This window comes from Molothrus ater, chromosome 11 (genome assembly GCF_012460135.2).
Source record: "Molothrus ater isolate BHLD 08-10-18 breed brown headed cowbird chromosome 11, BPBGC_Mater_1.1, whole genome shotgun sequence".
Taxonomy (NCBI): Eukaryota; Metazoa; Chordata; class Aves; order Passeriformes; family Icteridae; genus Molothrus; species Molothrus ater.
Genome location: NC_050488.2, coordinates 18,192,733 through 18,211,508, shown reverse-complemented (window position 1 = coordinate 18,211,508; position 18,776 = coordinate 18,192,733). Strand labels below are relative to the sequence as shown.

The following is an 18,776-nucleotide window of genomic DNA, read 5'->3' as shown; positions in this document are numbered from 1 at the left end:
TTGAGTGGTTTTTTTTCACCTGCACAGTCTTACCTTGTGTTAAATCGTCCTGTTGGCTTTGGCAGCCTGGGGAGGGGTTGAGGGCTCAGGCTGTGTCACCTTTTCATTTCATGGTGCACCCAAATTTGTGCACCCTCAAATTAAAGCTGTGCAGGAAGGGCTGATCTCCATTTCGTGGGGGCAGTGCCAATGCTGCAGACACTGCAACACAAGAGAGGTCAATCAAGCTGTAATCATTGCTAATTAGCACTTCCAGAAGCTGTAATCTTTGTATAAGTGCCACGTGGGTGAAAGAAATTATTCCTTGCCTAGAACACCATTAAAAATTTATTTTCCTTTGATCCTGTAGGAAATGAATGAGACAAACACGTGGCCTGGCGCAGGAAGGGGCTTTTGCCAATTAAAATTGGCCACACAAGGCTCAGAGCGATGCTCAGGAAACAAAACAAATTCAGTGGATTTTTTGCCAAATCTCTTCGTTTCTCTTTCGAGGTGTGGGTTTGTTTTTTTCCCTTTCAAATAATCATAATGAGTGGTAGGGAGGGCTACTTCGCCACATCGCACAGAAATGTTTTTAATGGAGTTTTTATGGATTTTTGTATGGAAAAAAATAGTTTTGCTGTGTGATGAGCCCTACTGGGAATTCAGGCTTCTTCTGACATCCTTATCACGTGGATACTGCTGTCCTGTTTCTACCTGCTAATCATCTGGCTGAGCAGTTAAGTAGCTACTGAATGAATAATCTTTCCATTTTAGCAAAGTTTGCTCTCGTTTTTGCTGTCTGCTCCTATTTCCGTGCATATTAAATTTCAAAAAAAAAAAGAGAGAGAAAAGAAGGAGATTTAAACAGACCTGCTAATATTCTGGATTTCTTTTGCCTTTTTTTTTTCTTATGCTGAAGGAGATGGTGAAAAAAAAATGGGGGTTTTGCTAGTTTCTGGTACTTTTTAAAATGTATTTTTCTCAGTCATTGGCTCTTTGTTACACAGTACAGTACTGTAAATAATGCATTGCTGTCAAATACAGCAATAAAGTAGTCTGGTACTTTTAAAATGTCTTTTTCTCAGTCGTTGGCTCTTTGTTACACAGTACAGTACTGTAAATAATGCAGTGTGTTGTATTTGCAGGGATCCCTGTGGCAGGAAGGAATGATGAATCTGACTCCATGTTCTCAGAAAGCTAATTGATTATTTTATGATAATAGAATATATTAAAGAATACTGTACTAAATTAAACTAAAGAATACAGAAAGGATACTGACTGAATGCTAAAAGGATAATAATGGAAACTCATGGCTATTTCCAACACAGCTTGGCCCTGATTGGCCAAAGAGTCAAAATAATTCACACCAGAATCCAGTGAAACAATCACCTGTGGGTAAACAGTCTCCAAACACATTCCAAAGAAGCGAAACCCAGGAGAAGCAAATGAGATAAGAATTGTTTTCCTTTTTCTCTGAGGCTTCTCAGCTTCCCAGAAGAAAACCCCTGCGCGAAGGGATTTTTCAGAGAATGTGAATGCCACATCAGTGCTGTCAAATACAGCAATGAAGTGCTCTTTGAAGGGAAAAAAAAAAAAAAGTGGAAAAATCCTACCAAAGACCTCTGTTTGTGTCGTTTTTCCCCACCCAGACCTGTCGTTTGCCTGGATCTTCAACGAGTACCCCTCGTTCGTGCAGGAGGACAGCCGGCGCTTCGTGTCCCAGGAGACAGGACACCTGTACATAGCCAAGGTGGAGCCCTCGGACGTGGGCAACTACAGCTGTGTGGTGACCAGCAGGGCCAGCAGGAGCCCCGTGCTGGGCTCCCCCACGCCGCTGGTGCTGCGCACGGACGGTACGGAACGGGACACGCGGTGCCAGAGACACGCGGTGCCAGGGACACGCGGTGCCAGGGACACGCGGCGTGACTGTGCTCACAGGGGTCCCAGCGTGAGGGATGGGATGAGGATCTGACTCCGTGTTTCAGAAGGCTTGATTTGTTATTTTATGATATATATTATATTAAAACTATACTAAAAAGAATAGGAGAAAGGATTTCCTCAGAAGGCTGGCTAAGAATAGAAAAGGAAGGAATGATAACAAAAGCTTGTGGCTCGGACTCTCCATCCGAGCCAGCTGAGTGTGATTGGCCATTAATTAGAAACAACCACATGAGACCAATCCCAGATGCCCCTGTTGCATTCCACAGCAGCAGATAACCATTGTCTGCATTTTGTTCTGAGGCCTCTCAGCTTCTCAGGAGGAAAAATCCTAAGGAAAGGATTTTTCAGAAAATATCATGGCTACAACGTGGAATGAGCAGATGTCCGAGGCAAAAAAGGGCATTTATTTCTGGACCTCCATATTTATAGAGATCCAAAAGTGACCGTGGGTTGGAGGATGAAATTGCCACCTCTCCAACCACACTGGTCAAACCAGTCATCCATTGTCACCCTGATTTTTTTAAGTTTTTCTAAGCCTTCTGATGTTTACATTCTTGTAATGAACTTTCTCACACACTTTCTGTAAATAACTCATTGTTTTGCATTCTTTTATGGAGAAGGAGAAATTTGATGGACTGTTGGTTTGTCCAGTGTCATTGGAGAGGTGGCACTGTCACCCTCCAATCCACTGTCACTTTTGGAAATCTATAAATGTTGGAGTCAGAAAATAAACTTCCCTTTTCTTCACCGTGAGAATAGCGGTGTGTGCTTGTGTTGTTTCGTGTCCTGTAGGGACAGTCCATGAGTTTTGTCCTCCTCCAGAAAGGAATGCAAAACAATCATTATTTACACTCCATTACAAAAATGTGAACATCAGAAGGCTTGGAAGAATTTTAAAAGAACAGGGCAACAGGGAACCACCTGGAGCCTGGGAGCATCCCGGCATCACTCACTTCCCAGAGTTCTTGGCTCTTGCAGCATCAATTCTCCTGTGTTGTCCTGTCATTGTCACCTTTGTCATGAAGGGATGGGACCACTGTGGGGCTAAGAATGATTTATTGCTCAGATAAACATCAGTCTCAGAGGCTGAGAGGTTTTAGAGGAGCAAGAACTCAGCCATAGCTCAAAGTAGTCAAAAGTTCTTTGTTACAAGGCAATACAGAACTTTCTAAACCAATAAGCAGTTGCCATAGGGTTTGTTTTGCTTTTCTGATCTATCACCTTTACTTCTGCTGCACTGTGGGTACTTTTATCCAATGGGCTACTATTACACATATGCTTCTTTCATAACTTCTAAACTCTCAGTTTATTCCATACAACCCCACCCTTAGATTATAAACCCTTCACCATTTTATCAGTTCAGTTTCTCACTTTAAGTCTCACCTACAACTATAGAAGCCTAACTATATTATTTTTCTGCTTAATGTCTGTGTATTTTATTTTTGCATCAATCCAAGCATCTCCCAGCGCTGCAGATCAAACCCTTCAGTGTCTGTGCAAGTTTCTATTTTTTCAATTCCCACAGTCCAAACTTTCTCCTAAGATAAACTCTGTTGCATCCTAACTCTGTCCCTGATATCACTGTGCTTCCCTTTATAAGCAGATAGTCAGAGAAATAATCTTGAATTGCAAGAGAGGGAAAGAAAACCCTTCGAAAAATCACCTTGAAAATTTGACCTTCGCAATTGTCTCACACAGGTGTGATGGGGGAATACGAGCCTAAAATCGAAGTTCAGTTCCCTGAGACCCTGGCAGCAGCCAAAGGCTCCACTGTGAAGCTGGAGTGCTTTGCACTGGGAAAGTAAGTGCTCATCTTCACTGAAACTTGAAGCACCTTGGGGTTCACCTGCACAAGAGCTGTGGGGCTCTGGTGTTTCCCTGATTTTGGTCATCACAGCTCCTGCCCTGAAATGAGAGGGCAAAGACTCCTGTGGTTTATTTTGATTTTGTTTAGAATTAAGATGTGTATGTTGGCAGCACAGGAATTCACATTTCATTTCAAATTTACTTGAGAAGATTCTCTGTGGTTTTGCATATGACCTTTGAGCTATGCCTCTTTTCTTTGTGCAAGGAAATGGTGCTGAAGCCTGTGAGAATGTTGTCTGAATTTTCCCCTTAAATGTACTTGATGCTTTCATAACATTGTTCTTTCTTTATGGCCAAAATAAAGATTGAAATGCATTTCTCCTCTGAATGATGCTTCACTCGCAGCTGATACTTTCCTCTTTCACAGACGATCTTGAGAATGCATTTGTGTTTCTGTAAATGTATTTATTTACCAGTGTGGGGTTTGTTTGCAGGCAGTTTGTCAGGTGCCCATGTCAGATTGATAACTTGATCACACACTGTTGCTTTGGCTCCCTGCAGAGGGGAGAGAAAGTTTGCAAATCAGAGAATTAAAGGCTGCTGGAGGATGGCAATTCCAAAAGACTTGCCTGGATTCTTCCTCTGTGGAAGCCACTGGTAAATCTCACCCGTCCTCTGGGGAGGCCAGTGCTGATTTATAAGAAATGTTGCAATTATTGGGCATTCACAGAGTTATTCCTGACAAATTTGGGACCACAAATGCAGCGTAGGAATCAGCAGGGAATGCAAATCAGGTGCCTGAGTGTCTGACCATCTGTCATGTACAGTGTGGTTACTGCATTTAACACAGCCTGCAAGCCACTGCTGAATTTAGTTTGCTTTAAGTATCTCATTATGACAATCAAGGACTTTAAGCAAAACTGTTTAAAATCTCATTACTCTCTCTTTAGCCCCGTGCCTCAGATTAACTGGAGAAGAACTGACGGGCTGCCATTTCCAAGTAAAATAAAGCTGAGGAAATCCAATGGCATGATTGAAATCCCTAATTTCCAGCAGGAGGATGCAGGGCTCTATGAATGCATTACTGAAAACTCCAGGGGCAAAAACATTGCAAGAGGACGTCTCACTTACTATGGTAGGAAACTTCTGGTCTGTCTGTCCCTCCTTTCTTTACTCACGAAACACAAACTGCTCTGGGGTACTCTGGAATTTCCACTTTCTGCAGTGGGCATTTGGGTTTGAAAAATCCATGGCATTTTAAGTGCTTCCAGAAAATGAGAATTTCTGCAGCAGTTTCTTGGTAAGGTCTCTAAGAAATGGCTTAAAAGCTCACAAGGATTGCTGAGAGTAAAGCACAGTCTGCTTGTGCTTGGCTTTTTCTCTGATGGAAAGACTTTTTTTTTTTTTTTTTTAAGAACATTTCTTCCTGGTCCATTGGTGAAACCTTCAATTTTCAGTCAATTGGATTTATTTGGGGGGATCATTTAGGCCTCCTATTTATGAGAAGTACAAATTTTGTCTTGCTTTGTGAAAAGATTACGGATGGGTGTTCTCAATCCTGTGCTTTCAAAACAGCCAATTTTATTTTAAAATGAGTAAATAAATGGGAGGATATAATCCAGTATAGGAAATGAAATAATATGAAATTTTATAGCTGGAAAAAAAGCAGTCTCTTGTGCATTTGAGGCTATAGAGTGAAATGAGTATCAGCAAAGCACACTGGTGGTGGTGTAAAGCCAGAGTGATTTGCAACAAAGTGGTAATTGACAATTTTTGTTAAAGCCAGATCTCAGCAAATATAATTTTCTTTACTTCAACGGCAATTTAAACAGTGATTCTGACTCTGCCTTGGAATGTTTCCCTCATGGAGGAATATTTGAGCAAGGAGATGGGTTTTGAGTTGGATAAAGGCACAGAGCACAGCTCCTCTGCAGCTGGGAGCAAGTGCTTCACTGCCTCTCCATGGGGAGCAGCTGGCTGGTAGATTTTGGTCCTTGAAGATTTTGCTTTATGGCACAATGGATTTTACAAGGCGGAAGGAAAATTTCTCTCCTTGCCAACTTCCAAATTAATCTTCACACTGAATGAAGGCCCCGTTGTTGGAAATGTTCTAGGGCAGGTTGGGCAGGGGACTTGAAGCAGCACAAATTTTCCACGCGCTGATTGTAATTATGACTTTTTGAGAAATCCTGTGATTGACTTAGGGCAGCAAATCCAAGCTGCTTCACCTGCCAGTGTCCTCTGCCATGCCAAACTTGGCACTGTGCATTTTATTTTTAAATAAAATTTAAAAGTTTTGATTAAGTGACCTTATTTTTTGCTTGAGAGTTCCAGAGTTGGGCTTTGTACATCATTTTGCCTCAACATTCCTATGGCAGTGTCAAATGGGGGCAGTTGTGAGATACATCACTGTAATAGATGTAATTAGAGGAGATAAAAAATAGATAGAAAAATTAGATATAAAATAGAGTGGATTTGTTCCATCAGTCCTTGTAATTCCAGCAGTGTCATTCCTGGGGTTCCTGCCCTGCTGCCCAAATTCTTCTTTGCTCATTAAAAGGCCACAGAGCTGAAATAAGGGATGTTGCTAATGAGCAAAAGCAACTGAGCTGCAGTTCTGTAACAGTGGAATCATTGTGAACCTTTTCAGTGCAAACCTGGACAGAGATTTGAACCCTCATATTCCAGTAGGAGTGGCTGCCCGTGTTAGGGCCATCCCTGATATGGATGTTTATCTTAAGAAGAATAATGAGAGCTGTAATGGCAGTAATGGCACTCCAACTGTTTCATTTCATTTGTTCTGCTTCATGGAACCCATTCTGCAGAATTAAATAGATTTAAGTAATCTTTCTTATTTTGGTGCTTGCTTTGTTGTTGCAGTTAGAATTCCAACAGGCCTGGATTTGGGAAAAGAGCATTTATAGCTTCTCTTGATAATTGGAAGTTTTATAACTGAAGATAATGTCTTCTGATGGGTTGCCACCTCATCTGGTGCCAAAGCCCAGAAATCTGGCTGGTGAAGAAATCTAACCACATCCCACTCAGCCTTACAATGAAAAAATCAATATTTAAGGAAGTTGTTCTAAAAGCAGATGAGGATTTGGGGGAAACTAATGCAATAAACTGAAGGCATAGAGTAAAAAATCACCCATCTGCCAGAAAGTGCCAATGCTGTCAAAAATCCACAAATCTGCTGTTTTTAGGGAATGGTGGCTGCTGTTAGAACATTTAGAAGTTTAAGGCGTGTCTGCTTATCAAACATAGAGAAATATAAACATTACAAAGGTACAAATGTCTTTTTATTTCAATAGTGACAGCATTCATTTTCCTCTGGGCAGAACAAGGCACATTTCTGCCTGACCCCAGAAAAATCAGTATGAGGACGATTGGGGTTAATGTTTTGCAAGTTGTTGTGGTAAAATAAGATGAAAAAGAAATCTTTAGGCAGAAAAATATCGATAAAAATCGTTCATGTGCCTGAAAAATAGGTTTTTCTTTCTTTGCAAACTTCGAGAATTCTTTGAAATGTAACATAAAGCTGGTCCTAAACCAGAGCTTGAAACATTCATTGCTCTGGTACAAAGTGAAACACTCCTATTCTGATTTGTTTTATGAGCTGAAACTGCAAAGTTTGAAATCTGAAAATCAGGTTTTCCAGTTCATAAATAGTTTGGTTAAAAGCCTTCCTTTTTCATCCAGCAATGAATTACAGCCTTGAAGCCACAAAGCCCTTGAACAACTTCACTCCTGTCCATAGTCACTTTCCCAAGAATTCCTATAAATCTGTCACATCTGTAACTCCTGAAAAAATGAAATGAGTCTGTTTTATTATAATTATGATGTGCTTTAAATACAGCTCTCCACCCATAGCTGGAGTTGATAATTAAAATAGATATTCTAAACCAGATATTCTGGGTTCATTACAATACTCACAGACTATTAATCTTCCTTTTCTCTCCTGAAGGATTTTATCAAGAAAAGCCTGACATCAAATGTTCAGTTTTTTGTCCTTTTTTACAGTTCCAACACTTGTTAAATGCCAGTTTTCTACTCAGGAGAGCTCAGATTGTGCTAAAAATAGGAGAAGATTATCCAACTTTGATTGAATGTAGAACCTGAAGATTTAAATAATTTGCTTTCCCTTTATTAGCCTGTTCGTTTGTCATCGCTTTTGGCTTCCCATAAAGAGATAACAGGGAAAAAAAAAGAGAATCCACAGAGGTGTTTCATGGCAGAGAAAAATGAGAGGAGATGAAACAATTGTAGTTTTGCCTTTTAGGATGCTATTAAACATGAAGCACGGTGAAGATATGTAAAGCAATTAATTTAAGGTATAATTGAAGGAAATATATTCTTAATTAGCCCATGCTGATGTACCCAGCAGTCCTGCTTGGCACTACCAAGGTAAAATGTTTGACAGGGAGAAAGAAATTCTGCTGCTGTTCTCCTTTTGCTCTGCAGTGCTGGTCTGTGGTAACAAAGACAAAATCCCCCAGGAATAAGTAGAATCTACATATTTTTTTTAGGTGTATTAAAAAATACTGGTACATTTTGGGGTTTTTTTAAATAATCTATCAGGAAAAACTAAACTGAAGCTGTTAGTTGTGTATGTGGAAGAATATCTCTGTTTAAAGGTTTTTTCTGACAGTCTTGTGCTTGGCATGTCTTCAAAACATCAACATCAAAGTTACAATTGACTGAATAATATCAATGAGTTGCTGAGTTTGATCACCTAGAATTTAATTGTTAATGCTGTCTAATAATATAATTTCCTTGCTGCCCAGAAAAATAGCTTTTCTTATTTTACATACTAAAGCTTTTCCCAGTGATTTGGAATTATCTGTTGCTCGAGGGCATTCTTATTTTCCAGTGGGAGCCAAAAAATGGACATTTTCAGGGATGTGTCAGCTGCTTCTCCAGGCCCAGCTGTTTCAGCAGAACAAAAGTGATTTGTGCTTGAAATCCTTGGGGTTTTGAGGTGAAATAAGAGTTCATCCCTGCTGCAGGCATCAGTGGGAGTGTCAGAGCCTGACTTTGAGACAGGAAAAGTACAGGTTACATTTTTGGGGTGGGTTTTTCCCCCCCTCCATTTGCTTCACAACTTCCCCTCTTGTGCTCTGGGAAGTTCTTCCTGCTCTTGATTTCCCTGCCCAACTGCTGAGCTCCCCAGAGGTGTTTCAGAGAGTTCCAGCCCAGCTTTCCTAGTGGAAGTGTCAGAGTGCCAGTGTGAGAAGGAACATTTTGTGTGAATCCCTCTTCTGGAGGAGCTCCCCAGGGGCTTTGGCTCCCTGCAGGAGTCATGGCCCTCAGGTTCTGCCTTCCCTTCACTCCATTCCTGCAGAATTAAAACCAGGTTTTTGTCGGATTCTCTCACTCTGAAGGAGGGAGTACATAAAAATACATGTTGTGATGCACTGTGCACGGTTAGCCCACAAATAATAATTCACAAATCCCAGCCCAGCTTCTGGAAAGTGTCACACTTCTTCCTCCAAAAGCATCCCTGCAGTCGTTCTTCCTTCACATCAACCCCCAGGACATCACAAAGGATTTTGTAAAACCTGAAAAAATGGTTCTTCCTTCCCTTTTGGCCTACAGGGAAGGCCTGGAGTGTAATGGAGCAACAGTTGTTTCCTGCAGGCTTAACTGGCTGGGTCATCACAACCACCAGAAGAGATGAGAGGCCTCTCCCTGGGATGCTTTTTATGAAGTTACACACTTGTTCTCTCCTTGCCTCTGGGACCACGAGCACTGCAAGGAATATTTTAGGCTAAAACAAGTGAAGCAAAATCCAGGCTGGTGCTTTTCCAAGTGACTGGCCATGGAGCTGACGGCTAACCTGCTTCAGAAAATCACTTTACCTACAAGCATCTCGTCCTGGGGGAGCTCCAGATGAATCTTTCATGAAGATTGCACAGCAAGTTCCCAAGAATTCTTAATATCATCCCAAAATACAGATTCCTGTCACAGCCTCATACCCTGCACTGTGAACTCCTTTAAAATTAACTTCCAGCCTCTCAGCTTACAGGACAATGTCTGTTTCTTTGTAAATCTCAGCAAGGATGTGCTGCCTGCCTATTCCTTGCTTTAGGAAGGAGTGACTCCTCTCCTCAGGAAAATCCAGGTTTCACAATAACTCTGCAGTAGCTCCAGGAGATTCCTTCCCTTCACTCCATCCCTACAGAATTAAAACCAGATTTTTGTTGGATTCTCTCACTCTGAAGGAAATAATACATAAAAATACGTGTTGTGATGCACTGTGCGTGGTTAGCCCACACATAATTCACAGATCCCAGGAGAAAATGAGGCTTTGTTGGCAAGTCTTCCTTCAGGAGCACAGATGTGGCAGTGATGGTGGAATCAGATCTTTAGGGCAGAAAAATCTGCTAAACCTTGAGAGAAATAAAGCTCTTTATTCAGAGTCCTTCAGGTGTCCTCAGGCAGAGCTCAACAAAAAGGGGCAGAGCTGGGCTTGGCAAGCCCTGCTGCTGTTTTGGGAGGGTGTCAGAGCAGTGTCAGAGCTGCTGATACCTGACTTTCTTTCTGCACATGAAGCACCTTTATCCTGGCCAGGAGTCAGAGTATTCCCAGCTGGAATTGCCCCTCTTGAGCTGCCTTTTCAATTTTGAGCTGGTTGGTGGAATTGTTCTGTTCTAAAGACAGATTGAAAATGGTGCTTTTCTTCCTGCTCTGCTCCTCCATCAGGAATTGGAAGAGAAAAAAGGGCCTTCCTCCAGGAAATCACTGGAGTCTCCATCAGCACAGAGAAGCAGCAGGAATTTCTCACCCTGTGCCTTGAGAAGCTGCTCTGTGCATTTCTGCTTTTCTGTGGTGTGTGGGAACTTGGAAAACCCTCCCATGGAGACTGCCTGACACACAGTCCTAAAACAAGATGAGATAGGCAATGATTTTTTTAAGTGGTAGAATTGAATCCAAGATCTTTTGACTTGAAAATAGTTTCTATTTAACCTACTTCCAAGTGGAGGTGGGCAGCAGATGTTAAATATTCCAGATGTGCGGATCCATCAGTAATTCAAGCACGGCTGAATGTTGCATAAATGTTCAGGTGTGCAAAGTGCTCATTACATGGAGCCCTGAGCTTCCATTCTCTTGACACATGTGGGGCAAATGAAGCAAGGGCAGGCTTGATGTCCAGTGTTGTAACATGGACTGTGGAGATTTAACCCCAGTTAATACCAGTGAAATTGTGCATCCGTGTGACACAAAGATCAGGTCATCCTGTCTTTGGCAGCTGACCTTGATAGAGAGGGTGCAAAAAATAAATTATCCCCCAGCTGGTGAAAGGTTTTAATCCTCATGGGGATGTGAAAAAAAAAGTAATATTCAGAGGGTTTCGCTGTCAGCAAATATTGTATAGTATAGTATTTATAATATATTTATATATATTATAAATATATATATAGTATTTATCATAGTATTTATAGATAAATATATATATAGTATTATATACTATATCTATATATGATAAATACTATATATATATTTATATGTATGTATATAATACTATATAGATATAGTATTTATCAAATGCTATACAATATACTACTATATACTAATATTCTTTACTAATATAGCACAGTAGTATATTGTATAGTATTTATTGGTAGTTCAAACCTCAGTGAATACAATTTAGGAAGTTCTTCTGTAAGCAGTTAACCCTAAATAGAGATAGATAAATCACAAATAGATCATTATCATAAAAGCCTGGTGCTGTTCATGGTCCTGTTGAGGTCTTTTCACTGCATTGCAGAGCCTGGGACTGAGAGGAAATTTCCATGCTGGGAAATGAGGAATCTTCTAAAATGGAATTAGTGCCAGCCCTGATCCAGGCCTGGCTGGGCTGGTGCTGTCCAGCTCTCAGCTGTGCCCACGGGCAAATCTTTCATTTCCCTGGCCTGAGTTAACTGCTGCTGAGCTCCATTGTAGCGAGAAGTTCAATGGGAATTAATCTGTCCTTCCTGAACTCATGTAGTAAACAATGTTTTCCTGCATCACCAGGGACTTGTTTTCTCCCTGCTGTTCTCACATGAGGGTGGTAGGAGATTTTCCTGAATTACTGATTTAAGAGAAGCAAATTGACTCTGGAAAATTCTAGCTAGATGTTCGCAGCCAAGTTTCATCCTGCTCTTTCATCTGGTTTTTTTTTTCCATAGCCCATGTCCAGAATTTATCTTTTCTTGGAGAAATAGGATAGGCTGAGATGATAAACCTTCTAGTAAATTAAATAAATTCAAAGAAAATTCAGAAATTATTATAAGATAGTATTGAACCGATGTGTGAAACAGCACTAAAGGAATAAAAATAAATTACTGTTGTCTTTCATGCACTGATGTTTATTTGCCAAGTGAGCTTTCTACTTCCTGTGAAAGCTGTAATGATGTTTTAAATATCTTTACAATTTTAACTGCATTTTGGGTAATTCTGAAGGATGTCTAGTATTATTGCTTCAAATTCTGGCTTAAAAAAATAGTGATTTTTATGGACTTTATTCTGCTGGTTTGCATTACCCAAATTCTGTGCCAGGACTTCTACTTTCAAAAACAATCTCATACATCCATGTTTTCATCCAGTTAAGTGCTGCCTTGCATTAGAAAGCAATTTAAATGGTATTTAGCTCTAAGGCTGACATACCATTATTTTTTTTAAGACTTAAAGGATTCTCTTCAGCATTAATTTGATGATTTAGCCACGTCACTTATTTAATTTCAGTCTTGCCATTAATGCCTTTCTCTTACATTTGCCTCAATTGCAGAATGATGTTGTTTAATCATTTGTGATTTTAATATTGGTTTCACCAGTCCAGCTTCAGTGATCTGTACTCTCAGTTTTCTTCTGGCTTAGTGCTCATAATAAAAATGCATAAGAGGAATAATAAGTGATTTATTTCATCAGGGGGCTCGGAGCAGAACCAGTGGGAAGCTCTGTTGGCACAGATGAGCCTGTGCAGAAAATGGATGAGTTCTGTGCCCATGAACCCTCTGGTTGTGACCTGGAGCAGTAACTTGTGTCTGCAGGGTGTTTGTTGTGTGTTTTACCTGCAGCAAAGCCTCACGGGGTGTTTGTTGTGTGTTCTACCTGCAGCAAAGCCTCACTGGGTGTTTGTTGTGTGTTCTACCTGCAGCAAAGCCTCACTGGGTGTTTGTTGTGTGTTCTACCTGCAGCAAAGCCTCACGGGGTGTTTGTTGTGTGTTCTACCTGCAGCAAAGCCTCACTGGGTGCAGCCCATAGAGGATGTGGAAGTTGCTGTGGAGGACACCTTGTACTGGGACTGCAGAGCCAGTGGGAAGCCCAAACCCTCCTACAGGTGGCTGAGGAATGGAGAGCAGCTGGCAATAGAGGTAACATTCTGTTGGGGAAAAGTGCTGCTGAGTGAAATGAACAATATCCATCCATCCAGAGTTTCCTGGTATCAGCCAAGAGAAGTTTTGGTACAGGGTTTGTGTTTTTTGAGAGCATCCTGATGAAGCCTCAATAGCTGCAAAGACAAATGATGCTGTACAGAAATATTCCAGCTAAAAGCAGATTGAAAACCAATAGAACCACAGAAAGAAACATGAAAGGAATGACTGGAGAAGGAAGTTTAATAATATTATAAATAAAGAACTGTAAATAAGGGATGGAGAGCTTGAATTATTTTACTGTATTTGCAGCTGGCATTTCATTAAAGGTAGTAAGAAAATACTTTCCATCTTCTTGACAAAACTCCTGAAGATTCAAGGGCTTACCACCACTTGTTGCAAAGAATGGAATACAAACAGCAACATAACGTAGATATTTGCTTTAATGCAGTTGCCACAGTAAATTAATTGAAATTAATGCATTTGGTAACAGGGAAGAGAGGTTGAACTTAGAAGGGGAAAGGTCAGAAATGCAGAACAGGATCTGATACCCCTTATTTACTGATTTTAAGTCTCACTGTTTTGGAAAGCAGCCCCTTTCAGGTTATCAGGAATATGAACTCCAGGCATCAGGAATATGAACCCTTGGCCAGTGCCTTGTGCTCAGCACTGAATTTTGGGGGAGAAAGGGCCTGCTCAGGTGAATTCACTGGGTGGTTCTGAAAAATGAGCAGAGCACTGGAAAGCATTTCTTACATCCCTGCTGGCTAAAAGGAGTGGTGGTGTTTTGTGGACAGGTTAAATGAGGGAGCACAAAACCTCCTCTGGCTGATTTAAGAGCACTGCTGCTGTGTCATACAGAGTCACTGAGGCAATGGGCTCCTTTTACCTCAGAAAGTACAAAAATACCTTGGGATCATTCAGTCTCCTGTTTCTGCAGTCTGGAGTGTTGCTGTGCAGCCTTTTGGAGGGAGGGAGCTCTTTGGGAGCCAGCCCTGGCAGGACCGGAGGAGTTCTGTGTCTGCAGGGTTCAGGTGTCCTCTGCTCCTGCTGGGTCTCCTTCACAAACTTGCTCCACTCAGGAGCAAATCTTCCCTGAGAGCAGCAGCTTGGGGTGCTGCAGAGGAGATCAGGACATGGGCACTCAGCTTTTTCCCCTTTGGGCTTGTTGTCTGTCTGTCTGTCTGTCTGAGCCCCTCGCACTCAGGACTGCCAGGGAAGGAGCTGAGCTGTCCTGGAGTCACCCTGTGCTTGGGCCAGATGCAAAAAGCAGCCCTAAGAAAACACTTCTGGGCAGGCAGTTTGGGGCTTTGTGCATTCTGTGTCTCTGGTTTCCCCCAAGGCTGCTGCTCCTTTGGTTTTGTCTTTTCTCCCTGGTTCCTTTGTCACCAGTTCTGCCACTCAGATCAGCCAATTCTGCTGGAATTGAGCTTCCCAAAATAAGCAAGGTGAGGAGTCCCAGGTACTTGAGAAGCTGAGCTGGCTCCAAGCACTTCAGTTTGTGCCTTTGGTTTAATGGCTGCTGGAATCTTTTCTGCAGCGTTAGAGGGAGCTCATTAGCGAGTGGCACATGTGAAATCTCCTAAATAGTGTGAAATGCCAGTGCCATCTGCACAGTTTGGATACTCTGGTCTGTCTGAGGGGGCTGGTAGGATTCTGTCAGTATTTCTGGAGAAATAAAAGGGCGTTTGAGATTGCCAGACCTCAGTGCAAGTGGGCAAATTAGAAGAATTACCTCATGCACTGCATCAATCTCCATATCTGATCACCATTGCTGTACCATGCTGCAGTCCTGTCACTTCTTTTAGAACTGTTCTCGTGATTATGCTTTTGCATTTAACCTGTTCATTGTATTTATGCTGTCCTATTTCTATTCCTTACTTATTTTAAATTTTTCACAGGAAATATATCATCAATAAAGATATTTTTCTTAATATTCAGGGAAGGATCCAAATTGAAAATGGTGCACTTACAATATCAAATCTAAATCTGACAGATTCTGGCAGATACCAGTGCATAGCTGAAAATAAGCATGGTGTCATCTCTTCGAGTGCAGAGCTCAGGGTTGTAGGTAAGATGTTCCTTTTTTCCACTAAAACACAAACCTCATTATCCCTTTCCACACCCCCTCAGATTGCACCTCAGATTTAACTCACTCAGCTGCTGTCACTGAAATAAAACGTTTTTGTCAACCTGATGTCTTTATCCGCAGAGCTGAGGAGTTGAGTCATCTGCTGCCAGAGCATTTTCAGGCCAATCATTCCTTAAAGCAGAACAGGATAAATTATTCACGAGGGGAAGAGCGGGGATGGGATTAAAACCCCTGGTGTGCTCTGGAGGTGCTGCTGGCTCCATCAGCTGCTCACTCCTGTGGGGGGCTCAGGGACACCCTGGGGTTAAAAACCTCTGGGTGCAGCCCTGGAGGAGCCAGGGACAGGCAGGGACACGGAGCCAGCCCCAGCCTGTGCCCGGGATAGTCACAGCTTTGGTTTGGGGGAGCACAGCTGGGACTGACACACCCCTGCATTTCCCCCTGCAGCACAGTCCAGACTAAGCTGTAGCTGAGTTCTGGGGACACAGGTTATTATTCCCTTTGTGGTGTGCATGAGCACCCAGGGCTCCTTCAGCCTCGCTCTCCTCAAACACTGGATTTCCTTTCCAAGTTCAGTGTTGCACAGGGAGAGGCCGCGAGCCTTCTCAAAACTCTGAATCCATGAGAAGTTCACCCAGAATGAGCTGCCCTGTCATTTCCTGTCATCTGACAGGCATAGCTCATGGAACTGGGAGCATTCCAGTTCCCTGAGGTTCAGTGAGCCTCCTGGTGTGTGATATTGATGAGATTAATTAAATAAATCTGCTCCCTTCAGCAGAGCATCCACTTGGGCAGGTGCTGAGCATGAAACTGGGTTCCTTGAGCTTTGGTGGCTCTGATTGTCTGTGCTTGCCTTGTTGGGTGCTCAGCTGCACAGCTGAGGCCTTTGGAAGGTCTCAAATATTGAATTTCCTTTCCAAGTTCAGTGTTAAACAGGGAGAGGCCACGAGCCTTCTCAAAACTCTTAATTTATGAAAAGTTCACCCAGAATGAGCTGCCCTGTCATTTCCTGTCATCTGACACACATTGGCACGTGGGACTGGGAACCTTGCAGTGAGGTTCAGTGAGCCTCCTGGTGTGATATTGATTGGATTGATCAGATAAATCTGCTCCCTTCAGCAGAGCATCCACTTGGGCAGGTGCTGAGCATGAAACTGGGTTCCTTGAGCTTTGGTGGCTCTGATTGTCTGTGCTTGCCTTGTTGGGTGCTCAGCTGCACAGCTGAGACCTCTGGAAGCAGGATGAGGTACAGAAAAGGAGGTGAAAATGCCTAATTGCCCGATAGAAGATCTGTCTGAGCTAATTAATGGTGTTAATTATGTTTGGAGTCTGAGAAGCGCTCGTGTAAGTGCTAACTAGTAGCATCATTAACGGCATTAAAAGTGCTTTATTTCACTGCTACCATTCCTTCTGTTCTAGCCTCTGCTCCAGACTTTTCCAAGAGTCCAATGAAGAAACTGATCCAGGTTCAGATGGGCAGCACAGTTGATTTTGAGTGCAAACCCAAAGCTTTCCCTAAGGCCAAATGTTCCTGGAAGAAGGGAGGTGAGCAGCTGCAGGAAAATGAAAGGTATCATGTTACATTGGTTTATTTGTTTTAATCTTACAAGAAGTTTTTGTGTGTCCTTTTATGCAGTACTGTCAGCTGTAGGTCCAAACACTTGTAAAGTCTCTCTGAAGTCTGGCTGGCCTGGGGTTTCTTGCTTGTTTTTTTGTTGTGATGGTGTGAGAGCACTGAGAGGGCAAGTGTGCTGCTTTCTCTAAGGTCAAGGGTCAGATTTTGTTTTCAGTTTAATGTAGAGTTGGGCCTGATTTAGAGAGAGCCAGGTACTGATGGAAAACTGGGAATGCAGAAAAGCCTGTACAGAAATACTAAAAGGCTTCAACAGAATGCTCTGCAAATGTTGGCAAAGGGGCAGTTGAGGTGTGTTACAGCCATGGGGATGATACAGCTGAGAAAAGAAAGAAGTTAATTTGGAGGTCAAGAGTAGCAGATGAAAACATGAAAAGAAAAGGAAAATGCACTTCCAGGTTCTTTCCAAGCAGCCATGGTCCTGCCAGGGATAGCAGATGCCATCATTATTTGTGTTTATTTGTGAGGGTTAGGGTGATAGTGGATGTGTTTTGGGATTGTAATTCTCAGGAGACAGTTTGGGATTCACCCACACCCCCAGCTATTGATTTCCAACAACATATAAATGATTTTTCCCCAGCAATACCCATTAAAGCATTATTGAATTAGTCATAAATTGAAACTGCACAAGTGTGCTGGTTAAATTGTATAAAAAGAGAATGCAGGGCTCTCCCACGCTGGGCATTGCTGATCTCCAGCCTTTCTGTTCTGCATTTCAGTATTTGCACAGACTGGGAGTTCCAGGGAGGGAGCTGGGCAGCACAGAGGCTCCTTGGAGGACAGGGGTGACTGAGATGGTTCCAGGTGTGACTGAGATGGTTCCAGGTGGGATGGAGATGGTTCCAGGTGTGACGGAGATGGTTCCAGGTGTGACTGAGATAGTTCCAGGTGGGATGGAGATGGTTCCAGGGGTGACTGTGATGGTTCCAGGTGTGACGGAGATGGTTCCAGGTGTGACTGAGATGGTTCCAGGGGTGACTGAGATGGTTCCAGGGGTGACTGAGATGGTTCCAGGTGTGACTGAGATGGTTCCAGGGGTGACTGAGATGGTTCCAGGTGTGATGGAGATGGTTCCAGGTGTGATGGAGATGGTTCCAGGTGTGACTGAGATGGTTCCAGGGGTGACTGTGATGGTTCCAGGGGTGACTGAGATGGTTCCAGGTGTGACTGAGATGGTTCCAGGTGCGATGGAGATGGTTCCAGGTGTGATGGAGATGGTTCCAGGGGTGACTGTGATGGTTCCAGGTGTGACTGAGATGGTTCCAGGTGTGATGGAGATGGTTCCAGGTGTGATGGAGATGGTTCCAGGGGTGACTGTGATGGTTCCAGGTGTGACTGAGATGGTTCCAGGTGCGATGGAGATGGTTCCAGGTGTGACTGAGATGGTTCCAGGTGTGACTGAGATGGTTCCAGGTGTGATGGAGATGGTTCCAGGTGTGATGGAGATGGTTCCAGGTGTGACTGAGATGGTTCCAGGTGTGACTGAGATGGTTCCAGGGGTGACTGTGATGGTTCCAGGTGTGATGGAGATGGTTCCAGGGGTGACTGAGATGGTTCCAGGTGTGACTGAGATGGTTCCAGGTGGGATTTGCCATGGGCACAGCCAGTGTGGCACTTGGGGCATCCCAGCTGCAGCACTGCAGTGCTCAGGACAGGCTGTGCACACTCAGAGGAGCCAGAATTTTTGAGTTTTTGGTTTTGGGGGCTCTCTCTGGGCCAGGTCAGCCCTTCTGCCTGGGTTAGACCCAGGCTGGCTGTGTGTTCCTCTGGTGTCACACTGTGCTTGGCAGGATAATTCATGGACAGAGAGGGTCCAAAGGCCAGCATGACACTGAGGAGAGCAAACATAAGGGAGGGTTTGAAGGAGTGTGGTGTGATTTAAGGACTGTGCCCCTGCTCCCCTAGGACTGGGGGTTGATTTGTACGAGGCTCAGCCTGGCATCAGGAACCTGCTTCTGAATTAGAC

General features: G+C 43.0%; 2 protein-coding genes across 2 annotated transcripts in view; both read left to right on the top strand.

The window, feature by feature from the left end:
• Positions 1–18,776, top strand: part of LOC118691577 (contactin-3-like) — a 103,619-nt gene that overhangs the window by 60,004 nt on the left and 24,839 nt on the right. Inside the window, exons 4-9 of the mRNA XM_036390843.2 lie at positions 1,632–1,835; positions 3,622–3,724; positions 4,680–4,864; positions 12,949–13,085; positions 15,027–15,156; positions 16,597–16,747. Coding sequence (XP_036246736.1) covers positions 1,632–1,835; positions 3,622–3,724; positions 4,680–4,864; positions 12,949–13,085; positions 15,027–15,156; positions 16,597–16,747 — 910 coding nt within the window. The remainder of the gene's footprint in view (positions 1–1,631; positions 1,836–3,621; positions 3,725–4,679; positions 4,865–12,948; positions 13,086–15,026; positions 15,157–16,596; positions 16,748–18,776) is intronic.
• Positions 17,740–18,507, top strand: LOC129046788 (elastin-like). The gene is made up of 2 exons (XM_054515992.1): positions 17,740–17,908; positions 17,972–18,507. The coding sequence occupies exons 1-2, from the start codon at positions 17,752–17,754 to the stop codon at positions 18,496–18,498; spliced, it is 684 nt and encodes a 227-aa protein (XP_054371967.1). The 5' UTR covers positions 17,740–17,751; the 3' UTR covers positions 18,499–18,507.

Bases quoted from the DNA above. Each gene is read 5' to 3' on its own strand.
- LOC129046788 (XM_054515992.1), top strand. From the start codon at position 17,752: ATGGTTCCAGGTGTGACTGAGATGGTTCCAGGGGTGACTGAGATGGTT. The intron at 17,909-17,971 runs GTGTGACTGAGA...AGATGGTTCCAG, and splicing joins TGTGATGGAGATGGTTCCAG to GTGTGACTGAGATGGTTCCA.